This window comes from Dendrobates tinctorius, unplaced genomic scaffold (genome assembly GCF_039654945.1).
Source record: "Dendrobates tinctorius isolate UK_male_01 unplaced genomic scaffold, ASM3965494v1 ptg000170l, whole genome shotgun sequence".
Taxonomy (NCBI): domain Eukaryota; kingdom Metazoa; phylum Chordata; class Amphibia; order Anura; family Dendrobatidae; genus Dendrobates; species Dendrobates tinctorius.
Window position 1 is genome coordinate 3317521 of NW_027361837.1, and position 24289 is coordinate 3341809.

Below are 24289 nucleotides of genomic sequence, written 5' to 3' on the forward strand. Positions count from 1 at the left end.
TATAATGCAGAGCCGTGAAAATAAAAAATATTTTTTTTCCTCAAATAATGATTTTTAGCCCACAATGTTTTATTTTCACAAGGGTAACAGGATAAATTGGACCCCAAAAGTTGTTGTCCAGTTTGTCCTGAGTATGCTGGTACCCCATATGTGGGGGGAACCACTGTTTGGGCACACGTCGGGGCTTGGAAGGGAAGTAGTGACGGTTTGAAATGCCGACATGATGTACTTGTCTGCGGGCATCATCTTACGTTTGCAGAGCCCCTGATGTGCCTAAACAGTGGAAACCCACCACAAGTGACCCCATTTTGGAAACTAGACCGCCCAAGGAACTTATCTAGATGTGTGGTGAGCACTTTGAACTCCCAAGTGCTACACAGAAGTTTATAACGCAGAGCAGTGAAAATAAAAAATCATTTTTTTTTCCACAAAAATAATTTCTTTAGCCCCCAATTTTTTATTTTCCCAAGGGTAACAGGAGAAATTAGACACCCAAAGTTCTTCTGCAATTTTTCCTGAGTACGCTGATACCCCATATGTGGGGGTAAACCACTGTTTGGGCACACATCGGGGCTCAGAATGGAGGGAGCACTGTTTGACTTTTTGAACACAAAATTGGATGGCTTAAATGGTGGTGCCATGTCGCGTTTGGAGACCCCGTGATATGCCTAAACAGAGGAAACCCCTCAATTCTCACTCCATCCCTAACACACCCCTAATCCCAACCCTAATCATAACCCTAAACACAACCCTAACCCCAATACACCCCTAGCCCTAATCCCAACTCTAACCCTAACCACAACCCCAACCCACCCCTAACACTAATCTTAACCCTAATTCCAAACCTAACCCTAATTTCAATCCTAACCCTAATTTCAATCCTAACCCTAATTTCAATCCTAACCCTAATTTCAATCCTAACCCTAATTTCAATCCTAACCCTAATTTCAATCCTAACCCTAATTTCAATCCTAACCCTAATTTCAACCCTAACCATAATTTCAACCCTAACCATAATTTCAACCCTAACCCTAATTTCAACCCTAACCCTAATGAAAAAATACAAATATTTTCTTTATTTTATTATTTGTCCCTACCTGGGGGGGTTTATTTATTTTTTTATTTTGATCACTGTGAGAGTTTCACAGTGATCAAAATAAATGAATTAATCTGCAGCATGACGGGCGCACTGCGCATGCGCCCACCATTTTCCAAGATGGCGGCGCCCATGATCCGGGACGTTGGGACGGCCAGAGGGACACAGAAGGTACCGGGAGGGGGTGAGGGGGGATCGGAAGGCGGGAGGGAAGGGGAGGGGGAGCAGATGATGATGGCGGCCGATCAGCGCCGTCAGTCGGTGAAGGGGGTCTGATCGTTGTCTCCAGCCATGGCCGATACTATTACGGCATCAGCCATGGCTGGATTATAATATTTCACCAAATTTCATTGGTGAAATATTACAAAAGCTCTGATTGGCTGTTAAAAGTGAAACAGCCAATCATAGCCACGGGGGGGCTAAGCCATGCCCCCCGGGGTGAAGTAGAAAGGGTCCTGTGTGTGCGGGTCGGGTGACCATTCGGTGACCCCGGTCACCCGACTCGCAGGGGGCTATGAATTCATGACGCCACATAAGCGTCATGGGTCGGATTGGCACAACTTTTCATGACGCCTACGTGGCATCAAAGGTCGGGAAGGGGTTAATCACATCCCCAGATCCCCTCTGGTCTTTTTCTCCCATGTCGTAACTGGTTTCAATAGCGCTTTCGCATGACCAGTGGGTTAGATAGTGCTATTAAATACATGTCAGGCCTCAGCCGACAATCCTTCTAGCGCAGACATGTTGGGATCCTTCTCGGCTTCCTTCGGCCTCTTTTGGCCCATAGTAAAAGACCCACACGTGCGCATATTCAATTTGGGCACCCAACCATACTTCCTGAGTGACACAGTTAACACCGCCTTTTTCTGCTCTTTAAACAATGCGGTTTACTTCCACATACACACACCAGCGCACTGTGACACGCCATCCAGCACATCCATGATTTCGCGATCAGGAAGGTATTTATTGAGCTTGCAACTGTCAATTCTTGTAACCTTTTCCATCTGGTTTTGCTCTTTACTCCAGTACCATTAGGCCTAGTGTACACGATCCGGAAATGGCAGCGCTTTGGACGCAGTGCATGTTCACTGCCTCCAAAGCGATGCTGTGTATTGAACGCAGGTGAATCCGCATGTGTTCACTTAACCGTGTGGATTCACCGCGTTCAATACTTTCTATGAGTGAAATATTTCTTGCAGAGGCTCGCATCTCCACAAGAGAAATTAACATTCTTTAATCTGAAGAGACGCGCCACATGTCAATCTCCAAGGGCTTCTGTGGGCGCATATTGGACTTGGCATTTCTTGAAATCCCATCAACTATGCTGTAACATCTGGATGCTACGGGTTTGACGCTGCGTAAGTACACAGTGTAAGCCCTCAGATATTACTGACCGTGTATACATACCCTAAGGCCCCCATCACACATAGCGACGCTACAGCGATCCCGACAACAATACGACCTGGTAGGGATCGTTGCTGCATCGCTATGTGGTCACTGGTGAGATATCACAGTCAGATCTTCCCAACGGCGCAGCAACAATCTGACGACCCGTAGCGACCTTTGTAACGATGTCACGCCATGTGTCTCCCTTCTGAGTCGCTGACAAGGTCGTTGTAAAAGGAGTCAAACATACCAATGCATGCTACCCAGCGGGACCTCAATGATCAAAAAAATGTCCAGGCCATTCCGACACGACCAGCGATCTCACAGCAGGGGCCTGGTCGCTGCTACCTGTCAAACGTAGCGAGATCGCTGCTGAGGTGACCCAGCAGTGATCTCGCTGTGTGTGACGGGGGATTTACACTTATCTGAATACTTTTTCAATACCTTTTCATAGTTCCTTCTGTTCCATAGACAAGCACCTGGCCAGGTGATCATTCACTAATTATGGTGTTTTATTTCTTTATTTTATGGGATGTGTTTTTTTTTTTCTAAAATGAGATGAATCCAGCGAGCCAAGTTTGAAGTACATAAAAAATCTTTTTCTTTATTTCAAACGTAGGTTAAAAATATTTATCCATAGCAGCATATTATAAATATAGGCAGAGATAGGAAAAATTACTGCTGTAAAGCGCACGGCAAGACGCGTTTCGGCTAAACCTTTATCATTGCCATAATACACATTGCTATTTTTCTGGAATATAAGAAGGAAAAGATCCTAAGATAGGTGGTGCTATAGTTGATTAAGCGTTAATAGATCACACTTGTGGGCATCCACCTATAAGATTAACTATTTAAAAACAAGTATTAACCCTAACAAAAGCTAATACGCTAGCAGTAATTTTTCCATATATTTTACAAATATTTTGCAATACATGATATAACAGAATATATATACAGAGATTTTATTCTCATGTTATCCTCCACAATACTTCCATAATATAATTTTTACTCAAAAAAATATATATTTATGAACTTAAGACAGAGCAGGTTATAATTATTAACATAAGAATCATAATTTTAGGATTTTTAATAAATTCTAATTAAATCTTGTCTATTGTTTAAGCCAATTGGCATCCTAGTTTCCAAAGTAAAAATCCAAGCAGATTCTCTGTTAAGTAGTTTACGTTTTCTATCGCCCCTTCTGGTAGACCGTGTTACTAACTCTATTGCTTTAAACCTGAAGCTATCAAAATTGCCAGAATGATAATGTGAAAAATGCCTGGAGACCGCTGATGGATTGAAGCTGGAGGGGTTAATGGCATCAGAAATATGTCTTCTAATTCTTTTCCTCAATTTTCCCGTTGTACAGCCTATATATTGTTTACAACATGATGTACAGTCAATCAAATATACTACGTAGGTGGAATTACAGTTCAAAAAACTGTTGATAGGATATTCTTTGTTGCTATGGAATGAGGAAAATTTGTTGATTTTATGTGAATATTGACAACAAGTACATCTCTTATTTCCACATTTAAAAAACCCCTTTAAATTCAGCCAGGTGTCACTGGTTTCCCGCAAGGAATTCAAATACAGACTAGGCAATAGTTTATCCTGCAAAGTAGGTGCTTTTTTTGCTACATAAGTAATTTGGTTTTCTGCAATAATTTGTTTTAGTTTTGGATCCTGGCTTAACACAGGAATATATTTCTTTATAATAGAAACTATGTTGTTATACTGAAGACTATATGGAGTAGAGAAAATTTTTTTTTTATTATTTGGAAATTGTGATTTTTTTTGTTGTTTTATTTATTATTAAATCCTTTCTATCAATATCCTTGACTATTTTGGTTGCTCTCTGTAACATCCAATTTGGATATCCTCTATTTTTTAGTCTCATATTAACTAATTCCTGTGCATTTTTATATGTTTTTGGATCAGTCGAATTTCGTTTATACCTTATAAGCTCTCCTATGGGGATATTTTTTATCACATGTTGAGGATGGCAAGAATCAGCTGCCAGTAATGTATTTTTGGCAGTGCTTTTGCGGTAGGGGCTAATAAAGATTTTTGTGTTGTCATTTTCATCTAGACCTGCTATTAATGTGACATCTAGAAAATTCACTGAATTTTTATTCCAAAAATGTGTAAAGGCTAGATTGAAATCATTCACATTAATGCTGTTTATAAAACTGGAGGCTTCCTCCTGTGTTCCTTTCCATATAATGACTAAGTCATCCATATAACGCCCTGTCCACACAAGGCTTTTAGAAAAAAGGTTGGGGTCAGCATATAGGACCAATTCCTCCCATCTGGCCATAACTAAATTTGCCAGAGACGGGGAGAACTTGGCCCCCATGCTGACTCCAGTCTTCTGCAGAAAAAAATCTGCTATTAAAAGAAAAATAGTTGTGACTGAGTAAAAACCTTACTGCCATTACCAAAAAATCCTTGATTTCTATAGCATAATTACTAAATGTTTCTAATTGATAAATTAAGTAATCTATGGCCACCCCATGAGGGATCGATGGATAAAAAGAAACTACATCACTTGTAATCCAGGAGTATTGATCATCCCATACAAAATTTTCCATCATGGTAACTAAAGCTTTGGTATCTCTGATGTAACTAGGGATTTCTTTCACCAGAGGCTGTAAGTAATGATCCACCCATTCTCCTAATCTCTCTCCCAAAGATCCAATACCTGCCACTATAGGGCGTAGTGGAGGTGGAAATACATCCTTATGGACCTTAGGGAGGGAATGGTAAATAGGAACAATTGGACAGGTGACATGTAAATAGTCAAATAACCTCTGTGTTAGAGCCCCATTGAATAAGCCCTCCTCTAACAATGCTTTAAGCTCCCCATTAAATTCAATAGTAGGATCATAGAATATTTCTTGATAGGCATGAGAATTCTCAAGGTCTAATAAATTCAACTTTTCATACAATCCTGCATGAAGAATAACTACTCCTCCCCCTTTGTCAGCCTCACGTACTAACAGATCTTTATTACTAATTAAATCCTTTAAAGCCATTCTTTCTTTTGTAGATAAATTATTTCTATTTATAGGATTATTTCTAATTTCTTTATCCAGCTCTATAAGTTCACTTTCCACCAGCTCCTGGAAAGAATCCAGGACTGGTGGTCGTGACTTCAGGGGATAAAATTGAGGATTTTTTTGTATGAAAGGTTGAATTCAGATCTATATAACTATCTGTACTTTCACATTGTAGTTTTTTTGCAGACAAAAGTGTTTTTTGTTCTTCATAGGATAACATGATATCTTCATCTATAATAGGCATATCATCATACAGTATAACTTTGTAACATTATCATCAGAAAAATGACATTTAATGGTAAAATTGCGTGCCAATTTGTTAACATCTAACAAGGTTTTATACAAATCAAAGTTATACGTCGGACAATAGCCTAGTCCTCTAGATAACAAGGAAATTTGATCTTCCGTTAGTATATAACTAGAGAGATTCCATATAGGAACCTCTAATACCTCCGATTTTTGTTCCTTTGCAGATTTCTTCTTGCTGGCACTATGGTGTTTCCACCCGCCTCTTTTCCTCCATTTTTTGAAACCTTTCTAGAATAAAAAGTCCTTTGTTGTATTCCAGGATTGTATACGCCGTCATTTTCTTCAATAGAAGTGAATAAAGATGAAGAATCCAAAGTGTCCTCTGTAGAATTGTATGTTCTTGCTTTTCACTCATTCTCTTCACTATATCTCCATACGCCTTTGGAGGATACCTATGGTCCACTTGACCTTTGATTCCAGTATACAGTTGTGGCCAAAAGTATTGACATCCCTGCATTTCTGTCAGATAATACTCAGTTTCTTCCTGAAAATGATTGCAAACACAAATTCTTTGGTATTATTATCTTCATTTACTTTGTCTTAAATGAAAAAACACAAAAAGAATTGTCCTAAAACCAAATTGGATATAATTCCACACCAAACATAAAAAAGAGGGTGGACAAAAGTATTGGCACTATTCAAAAAATCATGTGATGCTTCTCTAATTTGTGTAATTAACAGCACCTGTAACTTACCTGTTGGCAATAACTAAATCACACTTGCAGCCAGTTGACATGGATTAAAGTTGACTCAACCTCTGTCCTGTGTCCTTGTGTGTACCACATTGAGCATGGAGAAAAGAAAGAAGACCAAAGAACTGTCTGAGGACTTGAGAAACCAAATTGTGAGGAAGCATGAGCAATCTCAAGGCTACAAGTCCATCTCCAAAGACCTGAATGTTCCTGTGTCTACCGTGCGCAGTGTCATCAAGAAGTTTAAAGCCCATGGCACTGTGGCTAACCTCCCTAGATGTGGACGGAAAAGAAAAATTGACAAGAGATTTCAACGCAAGATTGTGCGGATGTTGGATAAAGAACCTCGACTAACATCCAAACAAGTTCAAGCTGCCCTGCAGTCCGAGGGTACAACAGTGTTAACCCTTACTATCCGTCGGCATCTGAATGAAAATGGACTGTGTGGTAGGAGACCCAGGAAGACCCCACTTCTTACCCCGAGACATAAAAAAGCCAGGCTGGAGTTTGCCAAAACTTACCTGAAAAAGCCTAAAACGTTTTGGAAGAATGTTCTCTGGTCAGATGAGACAAAAGTAGAGCTTTTTGGGCAAAGGCATCAACATAGAGTTTACAGGAGAAAAAAAGAGGCATTCAAAGAAAAGAGCACGGTCCCTACAGTCAAACATGGCGGAGGTTCCCTGATGTTTTGGGGTTGCTTTGCTGCCTTTAGCACTGGACTGCTTGACCGTGTGCATGGCATTATGAAGTCAGAAGACTACCAACAAATTTTGCAGCATAATGTAGGGCCCAGTGTGAGAAAGCTGGGTCTCTCTCAGAGGTCATGGGTCTTCCAGCAGGACATTGACCCAAAACACACTTCAAAAAGCACTAGAAAATGGTTTGAGAGAAAGCACTGGAGACTTCTAAGGTGGCCAGCAATGAGTCCAGACCTGAATCCCATAGAACACCTGTGGAGAGATCTAACAATGGCAGTTTGGAGAAGGCACCCTTCAAATATCAGGGACCTGGAGCAGTTTGCCAAAGAAGAATGGTCTAAAATTCCAGCAGAGCATTGTAAGAAACTCATTGATGGTTACCGGAAGCGGTTGGTCGCAGTTATTTTGGCTAAAGGTTGTGCAACCAAGTATTAGGCTGATGGTGCCAATACTTTTGTCTGGCCCATTTTTGGAGTTTTGTGTGAAATGATCAATGTTTTGCTTTTTGCTTCATTCTCTTTTGTGTTTTTTCATTTAAGACAAATTAAATGAAGATAATACCAAAGAATTTGTGTTTGCAATCATTTTCAGGAAGAAACTGAGTATTATTTGACAGAATTGCAGGGGTGTCAATACTTTTGGCCACAACTGTAGGCCATTTTCTTTGTCTTATAGGGATTATTCTCTAACAATAAAACAGCCACCTCTTTTTGAATATCGAATAGATTCTTATTGTAGACAAGAAACCGCATTTAATTTTCTTCAACTTGTATGAGATTGTCATGTACTCATTCTCATTCCGGCCATCAGATATGTAACGGTTGTTTATTTCATTTCACTTTTGACTTACCGTCTGTTTTTTTTCTCTACATTTTGTACTGATTACCTTGATAAAGGCCTGAATATCGGTATATTACTCTGTCTCACAGGCTGATTTAATCAAAGTCAATATAATTCAACTTTACGCAGTGCCGAAGATTTCTTCACTTGTTAGAATTCATATACTTTCCTTCTTGGCACCAAGTCAGTGAAGTGCAAAATCCCCCTTTTTTCCTCTAACAAATTTAGTAGAAGTACAGAGAAAATGTTTATCTCATTCTACATATTGATTATGACAGCTTTTGTTGAAATCTTTTAGGCCTCAGCTGCTAGTTCTCCTAAAATTGGATGAGGATTTACATGTTAAATATCCACGTCTGCTCACGTTTGCCTCTCAGCTTAAAGCTGGGAAAGGGTTGACAATCGTAGGAACCACAATCCAGGGTAACTTCTTGGACAGCTATGGGGAAGTACAAGCTGCTGAACAAGTAAGAATCTATTCAAACATCATTGTTTTTCAAATATGCTTTTAGAAGAATTTATGAAGGAAGGTATTGTGATTATAGCAATAGTCTAATGATCACCTTACACCATGGTAAAAAAAAACAAAAAACAGACAGTTAGTTGCTAAATACCTGCCTGTTCTACCGAGTGCCAGCTCAGAACGGTTACTGACATCACTTGCCAGCGATTCAATTGATCCTGGTCAACACAGTAAAGAGAGAGAAGCCGCTGCTCTGTTGACGCTGAACCACCTGCAGAAGCCGTCTGTGACTGCTCGGAGCAAGCAGAGATCAGTGCTGGGCACAACAGGCAGATAGTTGGCACACAGTAAAAAAATTAAATAATCCCAGATATCCCCTTTAATTTGAATACAATGAAATCAGTGTCTGATACTCTGATGCTTTGCTTTCTGCCCTGTCCCTCCTATCACATAAGTCAAGTGTCCTTCCCTGTCCCAGATTTTTCTGCTTCCACTGATTTCTGAACCACTGCTCTCACTTTTCCAGCTGTGTTAATGACCGGGACTTCATTGACACACTATGTGATGGTAGCCCAATCAATCATCTGCACATGCACTGACAAATTGCATTTTGGCACATACGCAGAAGAATCTCTTGGTTTACAATGCGTCCAGGCAACCTTTTATTTACTTATGCACCAATAAATTAGAGCGTTTTCTGCCCAAGTAAACCAGGATATCAGTTAGCTCCTGTGCGTTTGCACTGCCACCCAATCTTACTCTGTTTGCATGCCAGCAGTCAGGAGGAGTTGTCGAAGTTTAATGCAACTTTGTGAAAAGCATAAATGAAACTACAGTGGTCAAATTTGTATGTATTATAAGCTGTACCTCATGATAAAAGTGCATGGAACTATTGCTAACATGCATACATCACAGAAACATCCACAACACTATGCACATATGTCACATATAGGAGACATCAGTCATAATAGTCATGTCTTAATTGCTAGGAGTTTTTGACGTATATTCCATGAATTCATATCCATGAGCCAGGCAGATATGTGTCATTTTATATATATAATTTGTCACTTTGTAATATATAAAATAATTTAACTGAGCATTAAAGGGAGCCTGTCAGCAGGATTGTGCACAGTAACCTACAGACAGTGTCATGTCGACCCCATTATACTGATTACAGTGATACCTGGTGATGAAATCTGTCTTGTGGTTGTTGTGTAATCTTTATTTTCAGTTTTGAGTTAATGATATGCTCGTGCTCAGGGGTGGCCTGTGGGGGGGTCTTCATGTGGTGCTCTGGTTATTCATCTGTATGGCTTATGACATGTCACTGATCCCTCACTGACCTGACCCCTAGTTTACATACTATATATCTTGCTGTTTGGAAAAAAAAATTACATTCATCATGCGGTCACCAGTGCCTGCGCTGTAGCATGATCGTATTTATATTATCCATCTATTAATTTTATTTAGTAATATAAATTTCGTCTGAAAAATTTTTTTAAAATGGCACCGGCTGCACCTGCGCAGTAGCATAATTAGTAACGCGATAAATGCTACTCTGCAGGCAACAACGCCAGCATCATTTTGCGAGAGGGAAAAAATTTTGTTTCCACCAAGAAGGTGCTGGCGGCATCTGCGCAGTATCATCTATCAGTGATCTGAAGTATGCTACTGTGCAGCCGCGGCCAGTACCATTTTGAGAGAAAAAAACATTTTCTGAAGAAATTTATATCACAAAATAAAATGAATATATGGATATTTTAGATCCGATCATGCTACGGCGCCTGCATGATGAATGTATTTTTTTTTTCTTCAAAACAATAAGATATACAGTATGTAAAATAAAATAGGGGCCAGGTCAGGGATGGTTCAGTGACCTGTCAGAAGCCATACAGGTGCATATGTATGCAGAGCACTGCATAAATTCCCCCACAGGCCTCTCCGGAACATGATAATCTCATTAACTGAAAATAAAGATTAAACAACCACAAGACTGATCTCATCAACCAAGGTATCATTGTAATCAGTATAACAGCTCCAACCAGATACTGTCTGTAGGTTACTGTGCTCAATCCTGCTGACAGGTTAACTTTACCTCTCTATGTTCTCTCTTCATATTATATATATATATATATATATATATATATATTTATATTTGAAAGTAAAAGATGAAACTTGCATATATTTTACAAATAAAAAAACTTCTCTGCCCATTTGTGAGAATTTGGCAGTTGGCAGCATTTTTTGTTTTAGCTTACATTAAATACTAGCTAAACTTTATTTTATTTAATTATTGGTCAGTCTTTGCAAAGATATATGTAAAACTTTTTGATATATTTAATTCCTTTACCAGGGGAAGAGTCTTGAGGAGATCATTTGCATATTCCCAGTGCCTTCTGGGATAAGTGAAGAGTCTCCGCGAGCTCAACGATCACTGGGTTTTGGCCGTTGCAGCTGAAAAGAGGAAATCAGAAAACCAGGGGAAGAGTCTTGAGGAGATCATTTGCATATTCCCAGTGCCTTCTGGGATAAGTGAAGAGTCTCCGCGAGCTCAACGATCACTGGGTTTTGGCCGTTGCAGCTGAAAAGAGGAAATCGGAAAACCAGGGGAAGAGTCTTGAGGAGATCATTTGCATATTCCCAGTGCCTTCTGGGATAAGTGAAGAGTCTCCGCGAGCTCAACGATCACTGGGTTTTGGCCGTTGCAGCTGAAAAGAGGAAATCGGAAAACCAGGGGAAGAGTTTTGAGGAGATCATTTGCATATTCCCAGTGCCTTCCGGGATAAGTGAAGAGTCTCCGCGAGCTCAACGATCACTGGGTTTTGGCCGTTGCAGCTGAAAAGAGGAAATCGGAAAACCAGGGGAAGAGTCTTGAGGAGATCATTTGCATATTCCCAGTGCCTTCTGGGATAAGTGAAGAGTCTCCGCGAGCTCAACGATCACTGGGTTTTGGCCGTTGCAGCTGAAAAGAGGAAATCGGAAAACCAGGGGAAGAGTCTTGAGGAGATCATTTGCATATTCCCAGTGCCTTCTGGGATAAGTGAAGAGTCTCCGCGAGCTCAACGATCACTGGGTTTTGGCCGTTGCAGCTGAAAAGAGGAAATCGGAAAACCAGGGGAAGAGTCTTGAGGAGATCATTTGCATATTCCCAGTGCCTTCTGGGATAAGTGAAGAGTCTCCGCGAGCTCAACGATCACTGGGTTTTGGCCGTTGCAGCTGAAAAGAGGAAATCGGAAAACCAGGGGAAGAGTCTTGAGGAGATCATTTGCATATTCCCAGTGCCTTCTGGGATAAGTGAAGAGTCTCCGCGAGCTCAACGATCACTGGGTTTTGGCCGTTGCAGCTGAAAAGAGGAAATCGGAAAACCAGGGGAAGAGTCTTGAGGAGATCATTTGCATATTCCCAGTGCCTTCTGGGATAAGTGAAGAGTCTCCGCGAGCTCAACGATCACTGGGTTTTGGCCGTTGCAGCTGAAAAGAGGAAATCGGAAAAACCGCGCGCCTATCTGGGCTCATCTTTCATCGTTTTTAAGAAATCTCAAGATGGAAGAGGCCAGGAGCCATTTGGTGAGCTGCATTTCTTGCTACATGTTCACAGACTTACCAGTGGAAAAGCCAAACTTCACATGCCACAAATGCAAGCTTGTGTCCCTGTTGGAGGAAAAGTTGCAAAATCTCGAAGAGAGGTTAGCTACGTTGAAGATCATTAAGGAAGGTGAAGAGTTCTTGGACAGAGCAGAATTATCTCTTCATGTTACAGAAAGAGAAGAAATTCGAAGTGCACCTGAAGAAACAGAGGAATGGAGACATGTGACCCAGAGAAGCAGGAGGATCAGGAGGCAGTCAGCACCCATACTGCTCAGGAACCAGTACCAGGCTCTCACGCAGGAAAACAATGAAGAAATACATCAGGATAAGACTTTGCCAACAAGCAGCAACCTTGTACGCCTTCAGAGTCCTCCTGGATGGAGAAAGAAAAATGTTGTGAAGAAGAAACGGAGAGTGGTGGTCATGGGGGATTCCCTGTTGAGAGGAACTGAGGCCGCTATCTGCAGACCGGATATAACTTCAAGAGAAATGTGTTGTCTTCCAGGTGCAAAAATTAAAGATGTGTCTGACAGGATATCAGGACTCTTCAGACCTACAGATGACTACCCATTCCTGCTACTACATGTGGGGACAAATGACACTGCAAGAAACGACCTGGAAACCATCTGCAGAGACTTTGAAGACTTAGGCAAGAAAGTGAAAGAACTGGGAGCGCAGGTGGTCTTCTCTTCCATCCTCCCAGTGGATGGCCATGGAACAAGGAGGTGGAATAAGATTCTGCAGGTGAATAACTGGCTACGTCGATGGTGCCGTCAGCAACGATTTGGATTTCTGGATCACGGAGTGAACTACTTATACGATGGACTACTTGCTAGAGATGGGGTGCACCTTACGAAGACTGGAAAACATGTATTTGGAAGTCGCCTTGCTACACTTGTAAGGAGAGCTTTAAACTAGAACAACATGGGAAGGGAAGCAAAAGACCAGAAAAAGCCATACACCTGACAAATGCTATTGAGAACTCTGCTATTAGAAGTGGAAAGGAAGAACAAAGACGAAAGAATCTAATTAATAAAAATATTGGAGAAAGAGAAACCAATCACAAACTAAAATGTTTCTATACTAATGCACAAAGCATGGGCAACAAACAAGGAGAATTGGAACTACTAACACAGGAAAAGAAATATGATGTCATTGGAATCACTGAAACTTGGTGGGACAATACACATGATTGGAATACAAGACTAGAAGGATACAACTTATTTGCAAGAAACAGACTTGATAAACGAGGAGGGGGTGTCGCATTGTATGTTAGAAACGCGTATATCTGCACAGAGATTGAAGCTTCAGAGACTGGGAGTTCTGTGGAAACTGTTTGGGTAAGAATACAAGGACAGAACAATGGAAAGGACACCATTGTAGGCATTTACTACAGGCCGCCTGTGCAAGCTGAAGCTATGGATGAACTCTTTATGCATCAAATGGCCAAGTTCTCCAAAAAATATGACATAGTTGTCATGGGAGATTTCAACTATCCAGACATTTGTTGGGAATCTCTCTCAGGCAAAATTAACAGGTCAAGGAAATTCTTATCCTCTCTTGCTGACAACTTTATCTTCCAAAAGGTAAGGGAGAAAACAAGGGGAACTGCTACCTTGGATCTAATCCTTATAAACAGGGAGGAAATGGTTGAGGAGGTAAAAGTGGCTGGGACCCTAGGAGGTAGCGACCATGCTATTTTAGAATTTTGGATAACTAGAGGCGGAAGACCTGTGAAGACTCAGACATCAAGGTTAGATTTCAGAAAGGCAGATTTTAAGGGATTCAGAAAGAGAATTGGAGGGATCCAATGGCTGGATATCCTTAAAGACAAAAATGTCCAGGAAGGATGGGAAATCTTGAAAAATGAAATTCTCAAAGCACAGTTGTTAACAATTCCGAAAAGAGGGAAGAATAGGAAGCAGTTAAGGAAACCAGGATGGATGAACACTGAACTTAAGCACATGCTAAAAAGGAAGAAAAAAATGTTTATAAAATGGAAAGAGGGAGGCATATCTAAAGAAGAATATAATGCTGTCTGCAGAACCTGCAGGGCACAAATCAGATTAGCTAAAGCTGAAAATGAATTGAGGCTTGCAAGAGATGTCAAAAGCAATAATAAAGGATTTTGGGGATATGTCAAAAGTAAAAGAAAAGTCAAAGATGCTATAGGATTTTTACAGGATGAAAATGATGAAATGGTAAGACAGGATGTTGAGAAGGCTGAACTTTTAAATTCCTATTTTGCATCTGTTTTCTCTCAGAAAGGAAATGTAACATCAACTGTTATTCACTGTCCTATTAAGGGAATAGAAGAATCCAGGATATCTATAAACAGAAAGATAGTGAGGAAACACTTAGCTAGCCTAAATGAATTCAAGTCTCCAGGTCCAGATGAATTACACCCCAGAGTACTGAAGGAGATAGCAGAAGAAATTTTTGAACCCCTCTCTATAATCTTTGAAAATTCTTGGAGAACAGGAGAAGTGCCAGAAGACTGGAGAAGAGCAAATGTTGTTCCTATCTTCAAAAAGGGGAAGAAGGTGGACCCAGGTAACTATAGGCCGGTGAGTCTGACTTCTATACCAGGAAAGATCTTTGAACAAATTATTAAACAACATGTATGTCAATACCTGGATAAGAATGAAGTGATTAAACAGAGTCAGCATGGGTTTGTAACTAATACGTCATGTCAGACTAACTTAATTTCCTTCTATGACGGTATCACTGATTGGGTGGATCAAGGAAATGCTGTAGATATAGTATATCTTGACTTCAGCAACGCATTTGACAAAGTCTCTCATACAATCCTTATTGAAAAAATGATGAAGTATGGAATGGACAAGGCAACTGTTAGGTGGATTCATAACTGGCTTAGTGATCGGACCCAAAGAGTGGTCGTAAATGGCTGCACATCCAGTTGGAAGAATGTCTCAAGTGGGGTACCACAGGGCTCTGTCCTGGGCCCTGTATTGTTCAACATCTTTATCAACGATTTAGATGAAGGAATTGAGGGTAAACTGATTAAATTTGCTGATGACACAAAGCTAGGAGGGATAGCTAATACTAGAGAAGAGAGAGAGAGGATTCAAAAAGATTTAAATAAACTGGAGAAGTGGGCAGCAACTAACAGAATGGTTTTTAACAGGGAGAAATGCAAAGTACTACATCTGGGCAATAAAAATGGAAAAAACATATATAGAATGGGAGGAATAGGGCTAAGTGACAGCACATGTGAAAAAGACTTGGGTATACTAATAGATCACAGACTGAATATGAGTCAACAGTGTGATGCAGCAGCAAAAAAGGCAAATGCAATTCTAGGATGTATTAACAGAAGCATACAGTCTAGATCACGTGAAGTCATTATTTCCCTCTACTCCTCTTTGGTCAGACCTCATCTGGAATATTGTGTCCAGTTTTGGGCACCACATTTTAAAAAAGACATCAACAAACTGGAGCAAGTTCAGAAAAGAGCGACCAGAATGGTGACCGGTCTGCAAACCCTGTCTTATGAGGAAAGGTTGCAGGATTTGGGAATGTTTAGTTTGCAAAAGAGAAGACTGAGAGGAGACTTAATAGCTGTCTACAAATATCTAAAGGGCTGTCACATTGTAGAAGGATCAACTTTATTCTCATTTGCACAAGGAAAGACTAGAAGCAATGGGATGAAACTGAATGGGAGGAGACACAGATTAGATATTAGAAAAAACTTTTTGACAGTTAGAGTGATCAATGAGTGGAACAGGCTGCCACGAGAAGTGGTGAGTTCTCCTTCAATGGAAGTTTTCAAACAGAGGCTGGACAGACATCTGACTGGGATGATTTAGCGAATCCTGCTTTGAGCAGGGGGTTGGACCAGATGGCCCATGAGGTCCCTTCCAACTCTACGATTCTATGATTCTACTTTGCTTCCTTATTTCCAAATTCCATGCCGAAAGAAATATTTCAACTGCCTTGTTCTTGCACTTGTAGAAGCTGATATGAACTGCAGGTCTAACAATATCTGTACTCTTAGGCCTCTTTCACACATCAGTTTTTTGCCTTCAGGCGCGATCCGGCTTTTTTTTGTAAAACCGGATCCGGCAAAATGCAATGCCGGATCCAGTTTTTCCCCATTGACTTGCATTAGCGCCGGATCGTGCCGGATGGCATTGCGTTTCATCCGTTTTTTGCCGGATCCGGCAACTTGTCTCATTCCGGCGTCTGGAAAAAACGGCTACTGTAACGTTTTTTGTCTCCGGCGAAAAAGCCGGAAGCGCCGGATCCGGCGCTTCCAGCTCTTTGCTACAATGAAAGTCTATGGGCGCCGGAATGCGCCGGATCCAGAAAAAGACGGATCCAGCCACCGGATCCGGTTTTTTTAAGTCTGCGCATGCTCAGATCCAATTGACCAGCCCACAGGAACAGATATAACCTGCTAGACGGATCCAGCAAAAAAACGGATCCGTTTCTACAGTTCTCCAAAATTTATGCCGGATCCGTTTTTTCTAAAAATAGCCGGATCCTGCCTGACGGCAAAAAACTGATGTGTGAAAGTAGCCTTAAGCTATGTTCACACGTGACGTCTTTGCTATGTTGTTTTTTTTTCCTGCAGCAGTAATAAAGAAGCTGCGTGTTTTGTGTGCGTTTTTTGCTGTGTATTTTTTGCCTGCATTTTTTCAGTGTTTTTTCACCACTCAATACATTCAATTGGTAAAAAATGCTGGAAAAAACGCAGAAAGTTACATGCTCTATTCTGCAAAAACCAAGCAAAGCACAAAATAATGATGACAAAAAAAACAAGCTGTGGATGAGATTTTTGAAATCTCATAGACTTTGCTGGTACTGTAAAAAACGCAGCTGAAAATTTGCATTAAAAACGCATAACATAAGCCACGTGTGAACATAGGGTATATGAACACGATCAGGAATGGCTCAGTATTTGCTGCAGATTAAATCTGCACCAAATCTGCATCTGAGGTGACAGGCAGGTCACCTGCGCTTTTGACATGAGTTTTTAATGCGTTTTTTCATTGCATGCTTTTTTTTGTCACTTGAAATAAATCTAATTGAAAGTTGGCTTCTGGGAAAGAAAAAAAAAGTGCTTTCCTGTTTGCAGATACATTGGAGGTATGTTCCCACGGTCCGTAAACACTGCGGGTTGGGCGCTGCGTACATCCGCAGCGTCAAACCCGCAGTGTCCAGCTGTTAACAGCACAGTGGATGGGATTTCATGAAATCCCATCCCCAGTATGCGTGCATGGACGCCTCCGGCTCACATGCGGAGATGCACATGCTGTGCGTCTTTCCAGACCGCAGCATGTCAATTTATGTAGCGGAGAAGCTCAGTTTCCGCTGCATAAGTTTCTCATACACTTTCATTAGATGTGGTAAAGCTGCATTATCTTTCTAATCACATGCGTATTAAGTGCGGGAATGCAGCTTACTACTCATGTATACTAATTTACATGATGGTGAATCTTGTGGCACAACCTGATGTACATGACACAGGAAGTGGAGGAAAGCACAGAGAGAGGTCCCCTCCTTTTTTTAATAAATAAATAATTTTAAAAAAAAAAGCGTGGGGTCCCCCTATATTAACCAGTGTAGTGCAGCGGTAGCACACTTACACAGTGATGAGGCAGTGACCCACAAAGTTCAAACACAAACTCTTTTATTGCGTTACTTCACAGCATTAAATGTCCAATTCACACACAAGTGTATATAATATTAGTGTCCATTTCACAGCACTACATACAACAGGGCATCCTTGAGATCGCAGTCACTAAACACGCCAGTCTTCCTCTGACCTGTTACCGTGGGTGACTGCACCTCCGTGTTAATATCTCTTTACTCACAGCTTAACACAGTCCATGATATCCTCCGGATCGCAGCCGGGAACCATATCCTCCTGTTTGCAGCAACTAAACACGCCAGTCCTCCTTTGACCAGTTGCCATGGGTGTCTGCACAACTGTGTACGTTGTGGTGCCAAACCATTCAGCTGCCTTGGCTGTTCGCCTCGATTTGCTTGTATCGCTTGACGCACACAGCCAGCTCTCCACAGGGCCTCCTACTCTGCACTTTCCGAACACCAGACTCACACTGACATTACACCTGACACTGACTCACCCAAACCCGTTCCTGTTTTTATAGGGAACCTGTCACCTGTTTTGGCCGCTATAAGATGCGGCCACTGCCTTTCAGGGCTTATCTACAGCATTCTGTAATGCTGTAGATAAGCCCCCAATCTGACCTGAAAGATAAGAAAAATAAGTTGAAAACCAAGGTACAACATTATTTAAATTAGTACACATGCGGCGTAAGCTGCGTTCCCGCACTTAATACGCATGTGACTGGAAAGATAATGCGGTTTTACCGCATCTAATGAAAGTGCATGGGAAATTTAAGCAGCGGAGACTGAGCGTCTCCGTTACATAAATGGACAGGCTGCGGTCTGGAAAGACGCGCCTCATGTGCGTCTCCACAGGTGAGCCGGAGGCGTCCGTGCACGCATAGTGGAGATGGAATTTTTTGAAACACACACTCGTCAGAAGACTCCCTACACTCATCAGGAGGGTGTTAAACTAGAAGAAGAGGGGACAGGAAGAAAAACAGACTCTAACTTGAAGCCATAAAATATACTGATGTTATGAGGTGGCATCGCTCATTAAGGTAATAAATATGCACGCGTCTCCACTCCCATAGGCATGCATCGCATATTCATTACCTTAACGAGCAGTACCATGTGACCACTGAACACAGGAAGAAGCTGCCAGCGCTGGGACAGAGATGCAGGGATGAAGAAACAGTGAAGGGGTGTGAGCCATGCAGGGAGTGGTGTGTGAGCCATGCAGGGGGTGGTATGTCAGCCATGCAGGGGGAGTTGTGAGCCATTCAGGGGGAGTTGTGAGCCATGCTGGGGGGGGGGGGGTTGTGAGCCATGCAGGGGGTGGTATGTCAGCCATGCAGGGGGAGTTGTGAACCATTCAGGGGGAGTTGTGAGCCATGCTGGGGGGGGGGTTGTGAGCCATGGATAAAACAGGGGGAGCCACACATAGGACAGGACGGGGGAGCCACACTTAGCAGGACAGGACGGGGGAGCCACACATAGCAGGATCTGACGGGGGAACCACACATAGCAGGACAGGGCCTGGGGGGAGACACATAGGACAGGATGGGGAGGGGAGACACACATAGGACAGGACAGGGGGGGGAGACACATAGGACAGGATGGGGAGGGGAGACACACATAGGACAGGACAGGGGGGGGAGACACATAGGACAGGATGGGGAGGGGAGACACACATAGGACAGGACGGGGGGGGAGACACATAGGACAGGATGGGGAGGGGAGACACACATAGGACAGGACGGGGGGAGACACATAGCAGAACAGGGATGAGGGGACAATGCATACCCGGCTTATACTCGAGTCAATAAACTTAACCAGTTTTCCGTGACAAAATTAGGTGCCTTGGCTTATACTTGGGTCGGCTTATACTTGAGTATATATGGTAATCAAAAATGAAAGTGTAGGTCCCTTTAAAAATTGTGAAGAAAGAATGGTTGGAAATGGAGAGGAAAAAGCTAATCTATTAAACACCTTCTCCACGGTATTCACGGTGGAAAATGAAATGCTATGGTCACAATCTAACCCAAGAAGAGGTGCGAAACCAGCTAAATAAGATTAAAATGGATAAGTCTCCGGGTCTGGATGGCATACACCCACAAGTACTAAGAGAACTAAGTAATATAATAGACAAGCCGTTATTTCTTCTATTTAGAGACTCTATAGCGACGGGGTCTGTTCCACAGGACTGGTGCATAGCAAATGTGGTACCAATATTCAAAAAGGGCTCTAAAAGTGAACCTGGAAATTATAGGCCAGTAAAGTCTAACCTCTATTGTTGGTAATATATTTGAAGGGTTTCTGAGGGATGTTATTCTGGATTCTCTCAATGAGAATAAGAGTTTAACTCCATATCAGCATGGGTTTATGAGGAATCACTCCTGTCAAACCAATCTAATCAGTTTTTATGAAGAGTTAAGCTATAGACTGGACCAAGGTGAGTCATTGGATGTAGTATATCTTGATTTTTCCAAAGCATTTGATGCTGTGCCACACAAGAGGTTGGTACACAAAATGAGAATGCTGGGTCTGGGGGAAAATGTGTGTAAATGGGTAAGTAACTGGCTTAATGATAGAAAGCAGAGGGTGGTTATAAATGGTATGCTCTCTAACTGGGTCGCTGTGATCTGGTAGAAGGCTTACATAGTAAAAAATTGATATTTTCAGATTATGCAAAACTATGTTAAGCAGTCAATATGAGAGAAGATAGTATTCTGCTACAGATGGATCTGGATAAGTTGGAAACTTGGGCCGAAAGGTGGTAGATGCGGTTTAACAATGATAAATGTAAGCCTGTAAACATAGGAAGAAGGAATCAATATCACGATTACACACTGAACAGGATAAAATTACACACTGAACTGGGTAAAATCTGACATGGAGAAGGACTTAGGGAGCCTAGTTAATGATAAACTTACCTGGAGCAGCCAGTGCCAGACAGCAGCTGCCACGGCAAACAGGATCATGGGGTGCATTAAAAGAGATTTGGATACACATGATGAGAACATTATACTGCCTCTGTACAAATCCCTGGTTAGACCGCACATGGAGTCCTGTGTACAGTTTTCGGCACCGGTGCTCAGGAAGGATATAATGGAACTAGAGCGAGTACAAAGGAGGGCAACAAAATTAATAAAGGGGATGGGAGAACTACAATACCCAGACAGATTAGCAAAATTTGGATTATTTAGTCTAGAAAAAAAGACAACTGAGGGGCGATCTAATACCCATGTTTAAATATAAAAGGGGACAATACAAATATCTCTCCGAGGATCTGTTTATACCAAGGAAGATGACGGTCACAAGGGGGCATTCTCTGCGTCTGGAGGAGGGAAGGTTTTTCCACCAACATAGAAGAGGATTCTTTACTGTTAGGGCAGTGAGAATCTGGAATTCCTTGCCTGTGGAGGTGGTGATGGCGAACTCAGTCGAGGGGTTCAAGAGAGGCCTGGATGTCTTCTTGGAGCGTAACAATATTGTATCTTACAGTTATTAGGTTCTTTAGAAGGAAGTAAATCTGTGGATTTATTCTGATGGAATATTGGCTGAACTGGATGGACAAATTTTTTTTTCAGCCTTTCTAACTGTTACTGTGTTACAATGTTACTAGGTTAAAACATCTGGACGCTGTGGTTTTGACGCTGCGGAGGTATGCAGCGTTTATTGACCGTAGGAAACATACCCATATTCTTATGTGAGGTTTTCTGCTCCTCTCATTCATTCTCAGACACAGTTTACAAGCACTGCCTATCTGAGCATGGGCAGGGGGTCAGAGAAGCTCACAGAAGCAGACAGGCTTGGATTTGCCAACAGACAAACAGGTGAATTCCCTGGTGAGCCCCCACACCTCCTAGATAAAACGTTTGATGCACTACAGAGGCATAAATGGTTTAACAAGCTACCCAGGTTGATGTTATATTGAAAAATAGGGTGAGATGACACAGTAGAGAAATAGCAAATTACTTAAAATCCTCAATACCTGCGCCTCGCTTTTTTAACATCACTGTGGGGACGCCTTTCATACTAACTATCTTGCAGCTCGTTGCTGTTATATTCTTGGAAAACCCCTTTAAGTAATAAAATGCCTCCCATCATTCAAATGGCAGCCCATTCTAATCAAGTGTCAGGATGGAGTGCAGACTAAAGAAACATAGTGCCTGAAACCGGTTTCTAAACTGACAGAGGAGCTCTATTGTGAGCATATATACTGGTGAGCTGCTGGAGTATGGATGTGACAGGGGAAGGAAATAAATCTTCTCAGCTAAGCACAGAGGACTGAGGCTGGAGAAAAAAAAAAAGCCTTCTGCAGATCCAGTCTTGGAGATTTGCTCTGGTAGGTATGCGGTATGTGTGTTTATGATGCTGCACTTCTGTTTTTAAGACACGGGTATGGAGAGCAGTGTTTCTTCAGAAGGCAACTTGTCCTTACTAGTGATGAGTGAGCATGCTCTGAAGTGCTCTCCCGAGCATGGCGCTGCTCGCAATACTCAGCGAGCGCCGAGCATTTACGAGGTTGCTCGGCGGGAGCTCAGCTCCCCGTCCTGCATGTTTGGTGCTCTTTAGAGTGCCACTCAACATGCAGGGATTGTCTGCCATGCACTGAAATACCGCAGCCATGTTGATTGTGGCATTACAGTGATTGGCAGGCCGCACAGCGTCATCAGGTTTATTTCAGATCTGGCGCCGCCCTGCTCGTCACAGATGGCTCTGGACATAGGCAGTGTAGGGAGAGTTGCTGCAGAGATAGGGACATATTTGTTGGTGTATAAGTTAGTGTGGGTATAGCATATAGCATCCACAAATCTAGCTACACCAACAGTCCTTCTGAGGACTAATTACGGTGTATATAGATATCAGTGCTAGGCAGGCAGTAATTGTGGCATCCTTCATTGCACACAGCAGGAGGGTCCATTCAGCAGCCGTGGGAGGAGCTTGGCCTGAGGAGTGGTCTGTGGTTGTTTGCTGCTGGTGCTGTGTGGAGCTGCTGCTGGGAAGGGAGATTTTCACCTGGACTTTTGTTTGCCCCTTCCCAGCGAAGGAGAGGCGTTGTTGGACTGGAACCCAGGGCTGGGCCCCCGGCTCCCACCTTCCATCCAAGCCAGTGGGGAGTGGGAGGCTTAAGGAACCATCAGGAGTCACCTTAAGATAAAGGCTGGGCCCTGGATGGAGCAGGCCAGGGTCCGAAGGCAAGCACCTCGGGGGGGGGGGGGGCAAGACCCCTGAAGCTACAGCCATGGCGTCTCCTCCTCCTGGAGGTAAGAAGGCATCCAGCAGAGGTGTCATAGTTGTGCCCCTTGACTTGGGCACTAAGGGAGCGAGGGAGAAAGTCACCACCTATGGCTCCCACATACACGCACACCTCTGCGAGTATGAGGACGCCACAAACTGCGGATACTCTGGGAGGAGTTGAGGTTGGTGAGGATACAAGTTAAGAACCGGGTATCCAGCTTAAAAAGAGCACAGCTGTCCACCACGGTGAAGAGGCTGAAGGTGTCCATTAGCAAGTTAGAGGAAAGAAGATCTACCATCCTTGTTGGAAGCGGCCCCTTTGCAGAGATGCTACTCAACAATGACCGGTTTGGAGCCCTGACCGGTGGTACTCCTGGGGGGTCACAGAGTCCTGTCCAGGTGGAGGAGGAAGACGGCCAGTCATTTGTGCTGTACCCACCTTGAGGCCTAATAAGTGAACCCCAGGAAACGCATAGCTGGATAGCCCCTGAGCAAGTGGCTCTCCCACCTGACTCTGTCGGAGGATAGTGGGAATGATGGGGAAGGATGGTGGACGTGGGAGCAGTAGCGAGGGAGGTTGCCTCATCCTGCAACAGATCTAACAGATCGAGTCCCCGATATGGTTTGGTCAGCTAACGTTTGGGAATGAGGCAACTGAGAAAGGAAAAAACGAAAGAAGAAGAGTGCCAAGAAGGCAAAAACGGTGAGATGCAAATTTGTCTGTCCCCCATCCTGGGGCCCTCCTGTCCCATTGTGTGGAACCCGCTGCACGCCCCGGCTCGGGCTCTGTTGTGGGTCTGCAGCCAGGGAGCGGGGAGAGCAATGTCTGTCTGGAGCGGGGCGCCGTCTCTGTTGGTAGTGGCTTGGCCTCAGACTGTAATATGGAGTGAGGCACGGAGGGTGACCCGGCGGCGGGCGGTAATAATGGTGGAGGTGCTCGAGCTAAGTCCTCTGTGGCAGGGGGGACTGGCCCGTTACCTGGTGCACCCGCTGGTGTGCAGGGGACGACGTGCGTGGCAAATATGGCCGCTGCTGGTGGGGTGTTGACAGCCGGGGCCGCGTCTCTGGTGGTGTGTGATAGGGGTTGTCTGGGTCCGCACTAGCTGGATCATTTTCCAGGACCCAGGCACCAAAAAAAACAGGGGGCTAAGCCTGCTGCTATATTAGCAGCAAGGAAATGTAATGTGGTGGTCGCTCCATTGGTGGTGTCAACGGCCAGGTCGGGAACCCCTGTGCGCAGATCTAGTGATGGGTCTGTTTTGGGGGCCCCGCCGCCGCTGGGCACCAAGGGGGAGTGACCAAAACTGAGGAGGT

The 24289-nt window shown here is 43.0% G+C and overlaps 1 protein-coding gene across 1 annotated transcript in view; it reads left to right on the plus strand.

Annotated features, from left to right (window-relative positions):
- Nucleotides 1-24289, plus strand: part of SLC12A4 (solute carrier family 12 member 4) — a 423457-nt gene that overhangs the window by 320632 nt on the left and 78536 nt on the right. Inside the window, exon 17 of the mRNA XM_073550797.1 lies at nucleotides 8382-8550. Within this exon, the coding sequence (XP_073406898.1) occupies nucleotides 8382-8550 (169 nt within the window). The remainder of the gene's footprint in view (nucleotides 1-8381; nucleotides 8551-24289) is intronic.